At 38.1% G+C, this 18849-nt stretch overlaps 1 protein-coding gene across 3 annotated transcripts in view; it reads left to right on the plus strand.

Annotated features, from left to right (window-relative positions):
- DYM (dymeclin) overlaps window positions 1-18849 on the plus strand; it is a 275896-nt gene that overhangs the window by 116926 nt on the left and 140121 nt on the right. For all 3 annotated transcript variants that reach the window (XM_081078951.1, XM_081078952.1, XM_081078950.1), the window contains exons 12-13: window positions 109-222; window positions 1310-1404. In XM_081078951.1, the coding sequence (XP_080935077.1) occupies window positions 109-222; window positions 1310-1404 (209 nt within the window). The remainder of the gene's footprint in view (window positions 1-108; window positions 223-1309; window positions 1405-18849) is intronic.

Below are 18849 nucleotides of genomic sequence, written 5' to 3' on the forward strand. Positions count from 1 at the left end.
TGTTTAACTTACCTTCGGAGCGGAGCCATGGCTAGACATTATAGACACGGACAGTCCTTTTTTCCCTAAATCATTCATATTTACTTAAACTTTTCTTCCCTGTTACAGATATTAAAAAATATTACTTGGTATTCAGAACGGGTTTTAACTGAAATTTCACTGGGGAGTCTCCTGATATTGGTCGTAATAAGAACCATTCAATATAACATGACACGGACAAGAGTAAGTATTCCATAGCTATTTTTCTATCTTTATGCATCTAGTACAGTTAAGACTATAGTTTAAAGCAATGTCATTATTTAGAGTGTAACTTCTCATGGAATATAGCAGAAAAGTACAGATCAGCATGTAGACGTTGCATTACATGATCCTGAGGTAGTTTACATAGTGTCTGTTTCTTAACATTTCATAGATTTGTGATTAAAGATATTTTACATGGGGGTGGTGAACACACAATGGGATTTATTGATGATGTAATACGGAATTGTACACCTGAAATTATGTAATTTCATTAACAATTGTCACCCCAATAAATAAATTAAAAAAAAAAAGATATTTTACATGGAATAGAAAACAAGCAGTGGAGCAGATTTAGATAAGATGTAAGTCTTTGCTAGACCAATAAAACTGATTTACCTTTTAAAAGCAGCAACCACAAACTAAGAAGATATGAACACAAGAAAATATGAATTTAGTTGTGAAAGAAAAGAAGAAAGAGAATATTTTAAAGAGTAAAAGGGAAATTTTGACTGGATTATATTTGTAGTACCAGGGAGCAAATTTCGGTATAGAGAACCAGTATAGAGAATTCATAGCTCAGAGAAATGGTCCAGTTTACTGAGCTGTTTTCAGTTATTCCCCTCTGTGGGGCAAACATACATACATGTCCACAGTCTTTTATCTGAAACTCTCAGAGCCAGATGTGTTTTAGAATGGAGAATGTTTTGATTTTAGAAAGACAATTACAGTGCAGATGCGTACACTGTACGTAACCGTTAGGTTCTGGAGCAGCACACTGTAATTAAACATTAATATTGCTGCAGTGAAATAGTTCAGTCCTCACCAGGGTAGAGCTAATGAAGACCATAAATAGCATCATCCTCTTTTGTGCCAGATGTTGCTTCCAAATGAGTGGTGAAAAAATCTTTGAACTTTCAGTGCTTTATCGATTTTGGAATTAGAGAAAAGGGATCACGGGCCCGAACTTTCAAAAATCAATGATAATTGAGTTTACATTTGCTTCTAATTAACCTTGCTTAACATGTAGAGAAAACTTGATGAATGTTTTCAACTTGCTCTTTTCTGGCAGGACAAGTACCTTCACACAAATTGTTTGGCAGCTTTGGCAAATATGTCGGCACAGTTTCGTTCTCTCCATCAGTATGCTGCCCAGAGGATCATCAGGTAAATATGAGCTTCCCACGGGAGCCTCAGTTTTGCCTTCTGGCTGACTATTGAAAAGGACACTGTGGTGGTCCCTTTTTAAATGTGATCTGCAAGGAACAGCCAATTTTCCTACTTAATTTTTATCACCTTCTTGTTGGGTTGAAAGCACCTTGTTCTCCTTTTTTTCTAACCTAACTTTTCTATCAAAGTTAATTGTATTTACTTTCAATCTTTTCATAAATCTAGTTTTAAGCTTTGCATGTTAGCTTTTTACAGAGGAGCAGGGATAATTTTCAGTAATGCAAACTAAATCCTAATACATTTGCTGAGTGTTTTATAGAGCATCACGCTACCCTTTTGAGGAGTTATCTGTTTTAGAGAATTCTTTCTATAGCAGTTTACCATATTAGTTTCCTATTGTTGCCACTAATTAATGACTTAAAACAACAGAAATTTATTATACAATTCTGTAGGTTAGCCATTCTACACGGGTCTCACTAGGCTAAAATCAAGATGTCAGCAGGGTTGCATTCCTTTCTGGAGTCTCTAGAGGAGAATCTATCTGTTTCCTTGACTTCCAGTTGCTAGGAGTTGCCTGCATTCCTTGGCTCCTGGCTTCTTCCTCCATTTTCAAAATCAGCAACAGTAGGTTGTTGAATCTCCCTCACGTCTCATCACTCTGACCTCCTCTTCTGGTTCTCTCTTCCATTTTGAGAATCCTTGTGATTGCCCTGGCCATACCCAAATGGTCCAGCATAATCTCTTGGTACTAAACTGAAGGATCGAGGTCCTTAAGTGAATCAAAACTGAAAGTCCCTTTGCCGTGTAAGGTAACATAGTCACAGGTTCAGAGGATTGGGACGTGGACATTTTAAGGGGAGAAGCCATTTTTCTGCCTGCCACAATATCACCAGAAACCCCTCTGTCTTCCTCACCCTTTGCCAAAGACATGATCTTTAAGGGTAAGAAAGCTAATTAACTAATGATGAATGAATATCTTTTGCCGGGATTTTTAACTTATGTAGGCACTTTGGGATATTCAGGTAGGATGCTCAGTTTTGTACCTGGTGGCTTTCAGTAGGACATTTGTTACGTAAGTTAGCGAAGTCAGTGTTTCCTTTAATTCTTGCTTTTTGGGCAATGTGGTTTTGACTTTTAGTTTTTGTGTTGTAGTCATTGGTGGTGATCACAACTCCATATTACTTTAAACTCTAATCTTACTTTCTGCTCATTAGTTAGAGATGTTTATTGACCAGGGCTTATTTTTTGCAATCACTCAGAAGTAACTTATCTTCGTTTATTCATGCTCAGAATGTAGCAGAGGATAGTTTGTGCTAAATTAAACTAAAATAATCCAATAAAATGTACTAGGACCAGACCTCTGGTCTTAATACATTATATTGGAGTATTTTGGCAGTTTGTATTTGAGAGATTATCCAGTTGACTGACTCTGGACTAACACTAACTTCATAATTTAAAGTAAACATAGTGTCTCCTCATATCCCAGATTCTTCCAGGTGTCCTGAAGAGCCTTTAGTTTCTAAAAATTAGAAACTTGGTCACCATGCATTTCTAGATGTAAGAGTTAGAAAAAAAATGCAAATAAAGTACTGTGCCAAGCTTTCTATTATGTGATGACTAAAATAGAAAATAATCATATTTGGAGAAAAAAGAAACATAATTTAGAGTTGCGATTAGGGGATATTTAGATCAGGCTTATCATCAGTAAAGAGTAGTGCTTTTCTTAATTTTAATGGAGTTTTATTTTGCATTATGTGAGGAACTCTGTTAAGCAGGGAATGTCAAAATTAGTTATAAAAATTCCTGCCCTCAGTAGCCAAGATATGACAAGGACCAACATATATCATATGCAGCAGAATGCAGTAAATGTTGGAAAAAAAGGAAAGCTCCAATGGTGAGGATGAGTTGTTGGTTCAGAGAATAGTGAGATCACATCTCATTGAGAAATTAGGCAAGGTGAGTAGAGAGAGAGCACTGGAGACTGGCCTGATAGCGGAAAGCATCAACCAAAACAAAACAAGGGGGGCTGTGGTGAGAGAACATGGTTTATATTTAGAAAACAACCAGCCTCACTCAGTTGGCATGTTGTGGACTTGCGTGTACAGAGATTACAGGAGACAAACCTTAAAGAATCTGGTGGGGCCTTCTTGTGGAGGGGCTTCATTATCAGAGCCACAGTTTAGGATAATGAAAACAATAGAGAGGAAAGATGATTTGATATTCAATAATAACAAAAAAAGAAAATGTGAATGAGTGAGTCGTAAATGGATTTTAAAGGAAACAATTTCATGTAAATCTCGAGAGTCATCAATTTCAGCAGATGATATTAGTGTGCTCTGTTTGTCATACTGAGGGGCGTGCAGTTCTAACAAGTTCCCAAATGAGGTGAGACTTTCTGGTCCAGGGCCCATAGTGGAACAGCCAGTATGTCATCCAGGAGGGAGCTTGTTAGAAATGCACACTGTCGGCCCCGCTTCAGACCCACTGGATCAGAATCTTCATTTTAACGAGATCCCCAAATGGTTTGTACACACATTAAAGTTTGGAAAGCGTTTTGAATTTGGGCCTAGAACACAAGATTTATTCCCTTAGAAAACACTTGTCTCGAATTAGAAATGGGGCCCAGCTTTTTTGTATTTTGAGGAAACTCATTTTCTGCTAAATGTTTGTGTTTAGGATATAGAATGGTAAAGTACGGTAAGGAATGTGTAACAAACACAGAAGATTTGTTATAGCAGTGCAACTCAGGAGTCACCAGATGCTCTAGTAACTCCTTCAAGTGAGAAGTAATCAGCTTTCACATACACATTTTCTAAATCCACTTTTCGGGAAGAGACTGCACAGTTTTGTATCCATCAGTTGCAAAACTTTGAAGAGCCAATATGTCATGTGATCTCCAGCAAAATGCAAAACAGAGTAACATGTTTCATTGCTGTGTAAGTAGGATGTGAATAAAGCTTTTGAAAACCTTCTTAGCTGGACATAAATGTAAGGAATGATTTCATAGGGTGTCTAAGCTACTTCATATCTAGTGACAATGTATCTTCCATGGGCTCTTGGTATTCTAGTATTTTAGAAAAGTCACAAACGTGATCTGGGTTTTGCTCAACTATAAAAACTTTGAATAGTCTAGAAGAATGGATATGTGAAATTATCGGGGATTATAGGGTCATTAATTGAATTAAAAATATTTATTAAAAGTACATTCCGTGCAAGAGACTGTGCAGGTTGCAGAGAGATCATTACTTCCTGCCCTTAAGACTCCCCCTCTTGCCTCTTGTGTCATCCCCCGCTCTAGCTCCTTCCTCTGGCTCCTCCTTCACCTTGGGCTTAATAGATACTTTCTGCAGTAGTTCATCCTAGAGTGTTTTCTTCTTCTCTGCTCATCTTCCCTAGGAGTTGACATGTATGCCTGTGACGTCCCCTACTACGCACTTGTATATGGGAAACCATCCAAATCTACACTGATGATCCTGATCTTTCTCTTTTGTCCAGAGACAGGCAGTACGGTGTAGTGGCTAAGATCACAGACGCCGAGTTTGCAATGCCAGCTCCCAGACTTACTCGCTGTGCATCCTCAGGGAAGTTACTTAACTTCTCTATGTACCCCATCCGTGAGGTAGGGCGACAGTAGTTGCTGTCTTATCTCCATGGGTAAGGTGAATATTAAGTGAGTTAATACTTGTAAAGAGCCTGGCACATACTGTGTACTGTACAAGCATTGACTAGCTGAACCCTAACTCCTAACCTCACTGCCTGGGTATCCTACGCTTACCTCAAACTTCTTTTTAAGACTGTACTCGTTTTTAAACCTATTCTTCCTTTTGTATTCCCCGTACTAGGTAATGCTTCTCCCGACAGCCACCTAAATTGCCAAGCCAGAAACCTACAAGTAATTCTTACCATTTCTCCCGTTCCCTCAAATGCTGTATCCAATTGAGCACAGGAATTCTGTCTAACGCACCATTGTGACTTGCATTCAGACCCTCTTTTCTGTCTCTGCTATGGCTGTGTTGGGGCCCATATTCACGATGGTCACCAAAACTGTATCACTGGTCTGCCTGGCCTTTCTGCCTCCCCGTTTGCCCCTCCGCTGCCAACCTGTACATTGCTGCATCCTTTTGAAAAGCACACGCATATCCGATCGTATTGCTCCCTATGCTTAAAATCATTAAACCGCTTCCCTTTGCTAGCAGGTTAAAATTCAACCTCCTTGGAGCAGTGGCTCTCCACTGTGGGTGATTCCCCAGGGGACATTTAGGAATGTCTAGAGGAAGGGATTTTGGTTTTTTGTTGTTGCTGCCGCAAGGGAGGAGGTTGCTACTGATACCTAGTGTTAGAGGCCAGGGATATTGCTAAGTGGCCTGTAATGCACAGGACGACAAAGAATTATCCAGCCCAACATGCCAGGCGTGCGAAGGCTGAGGGACTCTGCCCACAGGGACATGCTCTGGGTGGGCCCGGCCCTCCCTGTGCGCTTAGTCGTCCATTCCTCCTGGGCACATACCTGCTGCTCACAGCTCCACTCCCGTCTGGGTAAGTGGCCTAGAGCTAGAGGAAAGTCGAGACTTCCTGGTATCACCTCTTTCCATGGGGCTTTTCCCATAGCTTCCCACCATTCTATCCCGTTCTGTCTTGAATGTGCAGTGGTCGGGCCCCTGCTCCCCCCTGCCCCCCCCCCCACAGCTAGCTCCTAGGCCTTTTTACTTTAGGCCCAACTGCTCTAGCACAGTTGTATCGTATTTCCGTATTCACTTTAAAAAGAGAAACAACCCAACTGGCCCTGTTCATCTCTTTGTAGCAGCCCCTGGGTCTCTGTCAATTCTGGCCCAGGGCTGGTTCCTAGGGCAGGAGCAGGGAGGAAAGGCCAGGAAAGGAGAAAGTCACCTGCTAGACAATATGGCTGTGGCGGCCTGGTTTCTCTCAGGTGGGTGTGGGACAGAGAGAACTTCAGAGTCTTGACCTTGTGACACACTGGCCTGGCCTGAAGTTGCAAGTCTTGTTGTTTAAGCAAAGTAGTAATTACTGGAGATAAAAGACTTGTCTTATATTTCTTTGCATTCCTTTACAGAGAGTAGCTCCCAGTAGGCACACAGTAGACTTTTAATAAATACCCACTGACTTATTCTTAGAAGATTGACTGGCATCTGGGATTTTAAGCTTAGTTCTGGAACCCACCATTCTGAGACTTCACAGAAGTTGATTAGTCTCTGGCCACATTTTGCAGATACCTGCTGCTTCTCTGAGCTTGTGAAGTTGATAATAATGAAGACATTGTTGAAAACATTCTGGTTTTTCAAACTTCTTGAGAATAAAATTTTTTAGACTAATATCTTTTAGAAGGGCCCATGGAATCAAAGAAAGAAAGACAGTTTGTTTTTAATAATACTTTCCAGTAGTATTAGCCTACCACCTCAGGCTGCCTCACTTCTGTCCGCTGAAATAAGTTTCATGGATTTAGTTTTTTCCTGAACCAAATAATGTACTGAACTGAAAACGTACAAGAGAATAGTAAGAAGCAAAAATAGCCTGTTTGTTGTTGGGATAAGTTTATGTTACACAACCTGAAATATTCAAATATATAATATAGTAACATACCTGGTTATTTCTCTTGGCTATGATATTTGAGAAATACTTTCTTATGTTAAAAATATGGTTCATTTAATGATAAATTCATACCTATCACCTTTTTTGTTACATTTAAAACTGGTAAAAGTCTGGAGGTTTATACATTAGAGAGCTGGTGTTACACAGCTGTAATTGGCTATCCCAAGCTTGTCCATGTTAAGAGCCCATATTCATTCCACTGCACTGTCATAGCAAGACTGGCAGAACATTGTTTACGAGAGTAATTCATCTGCCATGGGTCCATGGATCCTAACTCCTGAGGATTTCTGAAACAGATGGTTCTCTGCAATCTAGGATAGCCAAATCCTTTTTGATTGTCCCCCACCCCTCATTTCAACTTCCTTCCAATACAGCCAAGTACCTAAAGTTATAGTAGCAAAGTCTAAAAGGTCTTTTTTCGCCTCTCATACTGGCTAGTTGACAAACGTATGGATGTGTTCAGGAATTGCAGTACATAGTGTATGGACAGTTTCCTGGAAAATGAACACAGAAAGGAGGACAAACTGTATCTTTTAGCCTGAAACTATTTGTCTTACATCTAATGCTGGACGTTAGTTTTATGAGGGTTTTTGTGTGTGTGTTTTTTTAATTCAATGAATACTTACTGAATACTTAATTCAATGAATACTTCCTATATGCCTACCACTGTGAAGTCCTCTTTGAGATTTTTTTACATTTGAATTTGGGACTGATGTAATTCATTGTATCTAGAAATTGTAGTCATGTTGCTTTTACTTTTTTAAACTTTAATTTAATTTGAACCTTATATTATTATCTAATATTGTAGTCAGGAAATTGTTTCTTTAGGAAAGGGATTATCTGATATTAAGAGTTATAATAAATAAATAGTTTAGTTCTGTTTCCAAAATCTTGGTAAGTTATTTAATTTCTGTTTTCCATCTCTAAAGTGATTTATGATACTTGCTTCATGTGAGTGTTGCAAGAGTAAATACTCATAATGGCTTATAAAGTCTTTTGTAGCTATATTTTCTCTATTATAGTGTTATAACATTTTTGAAATAATTGTAATCTGAAAATAAGTCTGGATAACATCCCTATCAAAAAAAAATTTTCTCTATTACTATTCCTACGTAGATTCTGATTCCTTGCCAAAGGATCATCAGTTTGCCTATATTTCCCAAACATTTCTCTAAATGAAGACAGGTCATTGAATATAAATCAAGTGTTTTTAATAATCACATGTTTTATTTTAGATTGGTAGGAGGTGTGAGCAATGGTTTTGCAGTGTCAGTACTTTTAAACTGGCTTTGCAGTGTAAGTACTTCTATTAAACTTGCATGATTTATTTTTTAAAAGAGAATTAACTTGTTCTTGTTGAATGCCTAGGCAGTAAAGAAGTTCCAGTCTCCCTTTGGTCTTTGCTGATCCTTGTTTGATCTAGGCATAGCAGGAGCCAAGAAAGGAAGGAGGAATGTTTTGCCTTAAAAATCTGGCTTCCTGCACTTCCTACAGCCAGTGGTACTTTGAAGGTAGCTAAAACTTTCAGAAAAAAAAAAAATCTGACATGGCTTGCTTTTTAGTTTAGACCTTTCTTAAGAAATTACATTGAGAAAATTTAGACAGCTCCCAGTCGAACATTTATGTTTCCAATAGACTATTTCTAACTCTACAGAGATAGCTGTGCATTATGAAGCCCCCATTGCTGTGGACTGCTGTGAAGGATCTGAGGTGTTGCTCTACTTCAAGCTAACTTAGTTTGCCACAGTTTTGTGGATCCTGGTAGAGACTCAAGATTTCTGGGTCGGAGACAAAGGACAGTTTATTCCTCACAGCAGTAGTAAGGGCCAGAGTATCATCGTTTTCTTGTGTGGTTCCCCATTCCCGTGCGGCAACGTGATGAGGGCCAATTGATCTGCATATGCAGTGGGTTGTATTATAGGAGAGGAACCCTGAGCTTAGGAAAGAAACCCCAATCATGTATCATGGGCTTTAAGCAAACCAGCCGAACCTTTGTTTTGCATTGCGACATCTTTAATCTATTTGATAGCAAACTGCTCTCTGCTCTAGAGGGACACACTACCTCTGCCTTCCCCATCTGTTCACTCTGCAAACATCCATGAAAATACAGTGTAGAGCACAAAACTGTAAATGCCTCTGCTTCCAAGCAACACGAGAGACCCCTGGGGAATTGTGTTTACCTAGTTATGCGTTTCTCTTGCCACTTGGAAAAACCTGTCACTGTGTCATTAAGGTAGCTAGTTGATACTGCTCTTGGCTTTATATCTCACTTGCTAATGCATTGGATTTATATATCTTGGAAGAAGTAGAGGATTGAATGGCCTCACTAGTCTCTGCTTTGTCCATGTGTCACAATGAATCTCCTGCTCAGGTGTCAGTGTCATTAACACAGCCCTGAAAGCCTTTCTTCTGAGTGGCTTTGACAGAACCAGAATATTTTTGTCTTAAACACAAATGAAAATTATAGGTTTGAAAGGACCTTTAAAGAACATCTAAGACAAGTCTGCACATTTTACATGTGGAAATACTGAAACCCAGAGTTGTTATGTGACCAGTCCAAGTGAATACTATTGCGGAAGCAGACATAGAAATTGAGTCTCCCAGCTCCTTGCATGGTGTTCTTTGCAGAACCAAAGAGAGAAAAGGGGTGCACTCATGCCTTGCCCCTTTCACATAATTGTGACGCCTGATATGTTATAAAATGGTAAGGCCAGAGAAGGGAAATGCTGTGACTTAGTAAAGGAGCTTCCTCCCTGATGAATTGTACATGCTTCCTGGTCTTTGTAAAAAGCACCTTTACCAAGACAAAGAAACAAGGCTTGTCACCGGAGAACTGGGAGTAAACAGAAAAGTAAAGAGATTTTAAATGATTACGTGTCCAATGTAAAGCCATGCAGAATCAGATGTACCAGGGATGGGGACAAACAAGGGAAGAGAGGACGCTTCCTGAGGAAAGAGAAAAGGGGAATGGGGAAGAGGTAGCTGCTGAAAAGCTAGGTAAATAATACTCCCCTATCATGAATATTAATGAATGTTCTGAACATTTAACATTTATTTTTATATGCCTCAGTTTCCTCCTTTACAAAATGAGAATAGCCTCTTAGGTTTGCTGTGAGGCATAAATGACTTATTGTTTCTAAAGCACTTAGATAGAATACAGTCTTTAGAGTAGCAATCACCTAGTAATGATCAAAGGACAGAAGTCTTTGTTAGAGGACAGACAACACCATGTTTTATTCATGGTGGCTTAGTAGGTATTTGAAGGAATGATGAAATTCTGAATCTCTAATGGGATTAAAATAGTTAAAATCTGGCTATAGGTGAGGAGGAAATAGCATGCCATGCAGACTGCATTTTTTTTTTTTTTTTTTGCACAGCTCGTATCTGTCATATGCAACCTATTGGACCCTATATAGTGTTATTCGTGTTATCTGATGATATGGGTATTATTTCCATTCTATAGCAAAGAAACTAAATCTCACAGAAGTAATTTATCTAAGGTCATCTTGCCGGACAGTGACAATGCTGGGATTTAAACCTTCATCTGTCCTTCATGCATAGCACTGCTCTACCTTCCATTGTCAAGTGCTTCTTGTAAGGTTTTAAACTAAAAGCATGCAAATAATTTGTGTACAAGACATTTTCATTCTGCACCGTGGCTTGGGTGAGTTGTTTCCAACGTTTCCAAGCATGTGAGAGAGTCAAGTCCTATGAAGAATGAGATGCGTAAAGATTTTCAGTTCTCCCAAGGACGGCACGTCATCCTTACCTTTCTGAACGCTGAGATTCACTGATGACAAAATGTACCCCTTCATAGGAGCCCCTGAGGGGCCTTCTGGGTTTGAGACCCACGGGATGAGAAAAACTATAGAAACCTGAGGTGACATTCCTGTTAGTGCTGTTTTTCCACCTAAAATGCACCTGTTTTCTGACCTTCCTTAGATATGATGATCATATTGAAGCATGAGAACACTGATATTATGAATAAACTTTCATGAACCCATTAGTCTTGGATTCAGAAATGTACACAACTCTGTCATTATTTCCTACCTGATGTGGATGTAAGAATGGTACCTTAGTACATAAGATAAAGACCTTTACATCATTCCAAATGTCCCATTTAGATTTACCCAGTCTTAAGTAAATCACTGGGATTCTAAATAGACCTGAGAAACGCCAGTAACTGGAGTTTCTTCACAGAGTATTTTATAACGTGATTGTGATTTAAAAACAAAAAACAAAAAAACAAGGGTAGGTATTTAGGGGTCATTTCGTCATTTATGAAGTATTTTCTGTGTTTGCCATGTGTCAAACATTGGCAGCCATTGGAGAGTCACATGATGTTCTCATGCCCTGCCTTCAGAGAGCTTTTAATCTGGCAGTCAGTGGACTGATACCCATTGAACACCGTTTGTAGTGCACTGAAAAGAGTATGACAAGGGAGAATGCAGACAGCTTACCTGAGTGTCACTGAAGCCTTCACCAGTGAGATGATACATGCGTTGTATCTTAAAATATGAGCAGTTGCCCTGCTCATTAGGGATGATAAGGAAAGCAGCTCTTTTCTCTATCGGTCTGGCTCTCAGTCCTTCCCTAAACTTTCTTAAGAAAGCTTAAGTAAGATTTCAGTTGTATAGAATTCCCTTTCAACTACTTGCAGAAAAACTCACAAAACTTACTTCATCTAACTTGATTCTCACAGGAAGGTGATAAAAAAAAAATTCATTAAAATAAAAACTAGTACAGAAGCTATGTGGCACGCTGACCTTAGTCCAATTTTAATTTGTTACTCAGAAAACTGTTCAGTTTATATTATAGTTGTCAGCTGATTGGAATACTCAAATTACTTTAAAATTCAGTTTGACTAAAGAGGCACTTTAGATTAGTAGTTTTCAATTGGAGAGGGATTGGAAGGGGTGAAGAAAGCGTGTGGTATGTGTTGTGGGAAAGCTACTACAGAAAGCGACTTCCTGAACCTATGAATTTGTACATTGTTAAATTAACGAGTCAGTTGATAAACTTTTACATATCATTTAGAAGCTTTTCGAATGAGTGATCATTTTTTTTCTTTTTAATTTGTAAAACTTAAAACATATTTAAAGAGAATACTATAATGCACCGCTAGGTTCCCATCATGTAACTTCAACAAATGTATCAATTCATGACCAACTTGACTTCATTTATATCTTCACCTTTTCCTCCCTACTGTGGATTATTTTAAAGCAATTTCTGAATTCATTTCATCTATCAAAATTGCATTATGTAAATGGATAAGTTTTTATGAGCATCTGTTATGACTTGGTCCCTCCACAAGTTGTAGAGAGATAATAAAATCGGTGTTACTACAATCATCCAGTGTGGGCATTAGCCATACTTTGGGTTCTTAGTCGTTCAGAATCCAGTTCAGTTTAGAACTTACTCTGTGTCACACACAATGTTAGTCTTTGTTATAAGGAGGCTGTCTTATTTAATTGTGATTATAGCCTTATATGAGATACATAGGTTTTCTTTTCTTACATGAGGAAACTGAGGCACAGAGAGACTACGAAACTTTTTCAGGGTCAGATTGCTCATAGTATCAAGGAGCTGAGATTGGAATCGAGTTGTGACATTAGCCTAGAAGTGTTCTTCTCTTTATGGCAGACCTGACATGGATACTAAATAGTGAAAAAGATAAACCATCTGTGGTTGACATCTTCAACCACTTTAACCTCGGAATTCTCGGTTATGAATGAGTGGAATGTCCACTGTATGGAGTTTCCCCAGCCCTCTCTCTTGGATCACACCAATGCAGAGTTTCTGTAAACGTGGTCCACAGACCACGGAGTTTCCATGGGGCTTAAGCTGTTTTTACAAGAAGACATCATATGCCATTTTCACTGTGCTGACGGTGTCATAAAAGCCAAGTTGGGGTAAAACTGCTGGTTGTATAAATCAAGGCAGTAGCACCAAACTGTACTAGCAGTCACTGTATTTTGACAACTGTACACGTGCAGTGAAAAAAAACTTTTATTTAGAAAGTTCTTGATGAAACAATAAAAATGACTTCATTTTAATAAATCTTGACCTTCAATAAGTGTCCTTAATATTTTGTGTGGTAAACCTGGAAGTTCACATAAAACACAATGTGTATTAAACTACAGTGATTGTCTTGAAAAAAAGCATGTGTACAATTGAGTTGTGAGCTGCACTTTTTTCGATGGGTACCATTTTTAGATGAAGGAATGAGTGACAACCTGTGGTAATTTAGACTTGGCAGACATTTTCCTGAAAATAAAGTGAGCCTGTCACCTCAAAGAAAACAACTGCTGGTGTTGGTTGTCAGTGATAAAATTGGAACTTAAAGCAAAAATTAGAATTTAAAAAAAAAACCTTGTATTGGCACCATGACTTCTATAGCTTCCCAATAATTACTGACTTTTGTGATGAGATAGATGAAGATTTTAATGTGTGGCATTTTTTGGAAAGTTTATGATGAAATGTGTCAGTATTTGGAAGCTCTGTATAACTCAGTAAACCAATTGCTTTCAAATGACCAAAGCATGAAGTTACAATATTCGGCATGAGTGAAAAGATTCATTGAAAGTACAAATTAGACTAATGGGTCTTAATGCAACAGACTCAGAAAGTTTTTTATTACGGTTTCTGATTCCACATTTTAACTTATCTTTAAGAAACTACCACTTGAGTTTTATCATAATATCAAGAATACCATACAGGGCATTCAAATGCTCTTACCTTTTCCAAGTACATATATTATGAGGCTGCATTTTCTTTAGATCCTTCTAAAACAAGATTGACTTAAGAAGCAGGAATGAGGATCTGTTTTCTGTAAGCCAGAGAGTAAAAAGATTTGTAGAAATAGAAAATAATGCTACTCTTCAGACATTCTTTTTGTTTTGTTTTGGAAAGGAGTTGTTTTTCATTAAATGTTATTTATGTAATGTTCACATGTAATGTGCTCATTATTACATTTAAGTGAATTAAGTATTTTAGATTTTTCTCAGTTTTATTTCTATTGTAGTTAATAGGTATCATACACATATTAAAAAGTTCTTTGGGGTCCCCAGTAATTTTTTTAAGATTCTAAAAGGGCTCTACGATAAGTTTAAGAACTACTGTTCTAAGAGAGAGTGAATGTGAGTATGTCTGTATTACAGAGTTCACTGTACATACTTTCAAATATCTACTATTTCTGAATTACTTATACCCTCACTTCCTTCCATCAATATAATCAATAGTTAGCTATGTTTGTATTATTCATGCTTCCATTTAATAAATATTTATTGAGAACATAGTAATCAGGCGTTGGAAGAGAAAGGGGATATACAGAATATGTAAATCATATTTATTCCCTGTAAGAGTTCGTGGTCCTTATCTTTAAAAGTTGTAAGATGAGAATGTTATGGACTAAATTATCTTACAAGTTTATTGCTCATCTTGCCTGGGTGTGACTATAAAACAAATTTGTTCTGGTTGTCTATTGCTGCGTAACAAACCACCCCAAAACTGAGTGGCTTAAAACAACAATTTACAATTATCTCTCACAGTGCTGTGGGTTGATAGCTTGGCTGAGCGATACTCACATGAGGTCTTTCACAAGCTTTCAGTCAGACAGCAGCTGGGTTGGATGTCCAGTCTGACCCAGTCTCATGGCTGGCAGTTGATACCAGCTGTCAGCTGGGAGGTCTGTTGACATGATGACTGGAACGCCTCATTTTTTTCCGGGTGACCTGCCCATGAGGCTTGATCTTGTCACAAGTCCCCAAGAGGGATGCTCCCAAGAGGGAACATCCAAGTGAGACAGAAACCGTAAGGCTTTTTATGACCTAGCTCAGCTCTCCTAGAAGATCGCTTTCACCACATTTCACTGGGTAAAAGCAGGTCACAGGACCAGCCCAGATTCAAGAGGAAAGGAACACAAAAAGACATCAATGCTGTGAGGCTTTGTTCATTTGTGACCATCTTTGGATGCTACCTGCCACAAGATGGTCAAAAGACTATTGAAATAAGTGTCATAAATTATTACCCATTGTAGTGGGAAGATGAACAACTGTTTTCATTCTAAAATTCTAGGCTTAAGATAAATATCTAGATTTCCACTCAAAATAGAAAATTCAGCTGAATTCATTCAAATGCTCTTTTTGCATTTTTCTTTCCTTTGTTTAATTTACATGTGACATCAAAGTTCACTCCCCTGACTTCTGCCTGTATTCAGTTTCTTTCGTTCAGAAGGAAATGCCCACTTTCCAGTAATGGTGTCTTTACTTACAGTAGATGGGCAGAGTCCTGTCCTGTGCATGCTCGTGTTGCTGGTCACTCACTGGTTGATGTTGGCCTTGTCTTTGGGCTGAGAAAATGTCTGTTATCCTGTAGCAGCGTGACTGGCCAACTGGTCACTGATAGTGACAGCCCCAGAAGTTCTGTACAAGAGCGGTTGAGGGGCAGCATTAAATGTGAAAGGTGGAGCTCGGAGATTGTTTGGAAGTGGCATTTACACAGCAGCCGCACTGTCTGGAACTTGATTATGTGTTTGCTGTGGCTTAGAGATCAGGCTGGAGGAAATTTGATGGGGGGGGGGGGGCTGCTTTAGCTTAAGCTCCCCTTGATGGTGCTGTTGCGCTGTAAACTTCCAAAGAAAACATCTTTTTTGTGCCTTTTTAAAGCATTTTATTGGACACCTAAGGTGGAACCGGCTCTGTGCTAGGCTGAGTGGAGCTAATAAGACACAGTTGTTATCCTTAGAGTCTAATCCTGGCGATTCACTTTCCTGACATTTTCTCAAAAGAGAAAAAATAATACCTAATTGCATTCAAGCCAGGCCCATAGCGGCTTGTGACACTTTGATGGTAGTAACCAATTTGGCCAAAGATGATGTATTCACAAACTTCAGAATTTTTAAAGTTACAGAAAAGGGTATCAAATAGCCCTTAAATATATTTTAAAATGCTTACTTCCACTCCAATAAAAATGAAATTTAAAACTTCACTGAGATGCCATTCTTCACCTATCAGATTAGAAAAATCTTTTTGTGGTTATATTTGGTTATGTGGAAACAGACACTCTCAAACTTTGCTTGTGGGAGTGTAAATTGGTACAACTGTGAAGAACAATGTGGTACTATCTACCCAAATTCCAAATACAATAGTCATGCCTGCATTTGTGCAAAATGACAATGTACAAGTTTATTTTGGCAGTATTTTTTTATAATAACAAATAGTTGTTAGAAACAACTCAAGTACCCATCAATAGAGACTTATTTAAGTAAAGATGGTACACTGAAACAATGGACAGTGTGCAGCTGTGGAAGAAGTAAGGGCACCAACAGAAGGCTCTGCAAGATATTTATGTGTAAAAGAAAGGCACGGAGTAATATGTGTAGTACGTGATTACGGTATGGGTTTAAATGATATATATTTGCATTTGTCCTTGTTTACCTGCAAAAACTCTGGGAAGATACACAAGAAAGTGATAAAAGTGGTTATTGGGTAAAAGGGAAGCAAGAACTTCTACTGTTATGTTTCTCTTCGCATGTTTCTCTTCGCATGTAAGCACCAAAGAGACAGGGATCTTTGTGTTGTTAATGGATGTATCCCAAGTATCTATAACAATGCCTAGCATATAAATATTTGTAGAATAAATGGTTATGCAAAAATAATTCAGTTAAAATGCAAAAGCAATACAGATTCATTAGAGAAAATATAGACAAACTTAAAGACAACTACAGTGCCCACTTTCAAGTAATCCTTAGACTAATGCCTTGGTATGTAACAGTCCCGATAATTTTCTATTCATATATATGTATATGTTTTCATAAAAACACGCTATAGCGTATAGAGAGTTTGTAAGTATTTTCTGTTTGTGGGTATGTGTGTATCACCTGTGTTCAGAGATACATTTCTGTAACATGATGACTCCAAAATATCATTGAATTTATCCAATAAAATTGATAATGCCTTGTATTTGGACATGTAAGTTGTTAGCACATATGCACATATATACATATATAGCTCTGGAAAGAAAATGCTGTGCATGTGTGAAAGACGGAGTATGATGGTGGTTAGCAGTGCACACTGGAGACCCCACCTCTGCCTCTCGTTAGCTGTGTCATCTTGGGCAAGTTACTAAACTTTCCATGTGTACAATTCCTCACCTATAAAATGTGGGTAATAATACAATAGTTTCTATTTTGTAGGGTTATTGTGAGTAATAAATTAGTAATACTATGAGAACCATTTAGATCAGTGTTTAGCACACTTAAATGTTAGCTAACCCCTTCTCTCCAAATATGGAGCATGGGGAAAATGTCAGACTTGATTCTGACTGACTATTACTATTATTTACAAGCCTCAGAACCCTTCACAAGCATTTGTTTGTAGTCGTCCTTTAGGTTCTGTCCCCTAAAGTGATCCCTGGGGTCACACAGTCAGGAGACCCTTATGGGTAATTTGCTGGGTAAAACTTGGCGTGAGGGTATCCAGAATGAGCAGCTGCAGGGGAATTCCTCTCCTCAAAGAGGCAATGAAGTGCCACTGATCCCAGCTCAGGTGTGTCTTGTGGCTCGTTAAGTAGCAGGGAAAGTTCTTCAGTTTTTCTGGGAAGAACTGCTTCTGAATGGGTCACTGACTCCTTGGTTCACCTCGCTAAATGATATTAACAAAGAGAAGACCAGTGTGAACGAAGCTGTCTCTACGCCGTGTCCCTGCCGTGTTCTTCCGCATCTCACAGGCACCCTGGTCCCTACTTAGTTGCCTTGTGGGGCAGTCAGTTCACCTTTTCCCGTTGACTTAGATTATTTTTTAAAGGCTTTATTTTCATTTCTTATTCATTGCTAATTAGCTCTTAGAATTCATTCTTGCCTATTTCTGAGTCTTCCTATTTATGAAACTATTCTCTCCACATACGGGTTTTCTTAAAGTGGGGTCTACGAGATCAAACTGAAGCAGTTCTAAAATACACATGACTGAGAATGGCTGTTTATATATATATTTTTACAACGGATATTTCATAGACGACCCTTCACATAAAGGGAGAACTGGAAGTACTTTCCGATAGGTTTTAAAAGGTTTTAATTATAAGGTTATCCAAAGATGATAGCTGAAATGTGAATAAAACTTTCCAGAACAACAAAAGAAAGTAACTAAGTTATCAAGTATTTTACACAAATTTGGTATTCCATGTATATCTAGAAATCAAATGTCTCGTGTTAAAATGAAGTTTGGGTTAGCTTAAGTTTTGTTTGTGGAAGTCTTCAATTCCTTATGAAGGAAAAAGGACAGTGTGAAGATTTTCTGGTATTTTCTATTGCAATTACAAAATGGAGTATTTTGTGATAATTGAAAGATTTTGAACATTTTCCCAAGCCATAAATATATTTTTTCTTTCACAGTGATATATAGTACTTACCTGAAATTGAGCTTTTCTTTTTTATGAAACTATTTGCACCTATTTTGCTGATAGATATTGACCTTATTGTATTCTGTAAGTAATCATTAACCCGGACCAGTCTGTACACTGGGAGCGATGTAATCTTACACCATTTGTTTTAGGCTTCTTAAAATCATTTCCTAAGTTATAAAGTTTGAGGCAATACATAATCTCTGTTGCAACTGAAAAATGAAAATAAACCTTATTAAAGGCTGTTAACTATTACCATTACACATCTATAAAAAGTATTTATAGCTTGAAATAGTATTTCACTTTACCCACTGTTACTCTTTAGTTGACCCTGAATTTTACTGATACACTTGAAGGATTTCATCAAGTGTATCAGTAAAATTCAGGGTCAACTGTGAATAATTGAAAAACTGAAAATCCTAATAGTTTACAGACGAA

The sequence above is a fragment of the Rhinolophus hipposideros genome (genome assembly GCF_964194185.1).
Source record: "Rhinolophus hipposideros genome assembly, chromosome: 17".
NCBI classification, from domain to species: Eukaryota; Metazoa; Chordata; class Mammalia; order Chiroptera; family Rhinolophidae; genus Rhinolophus; species Rhinolophus hipposideros.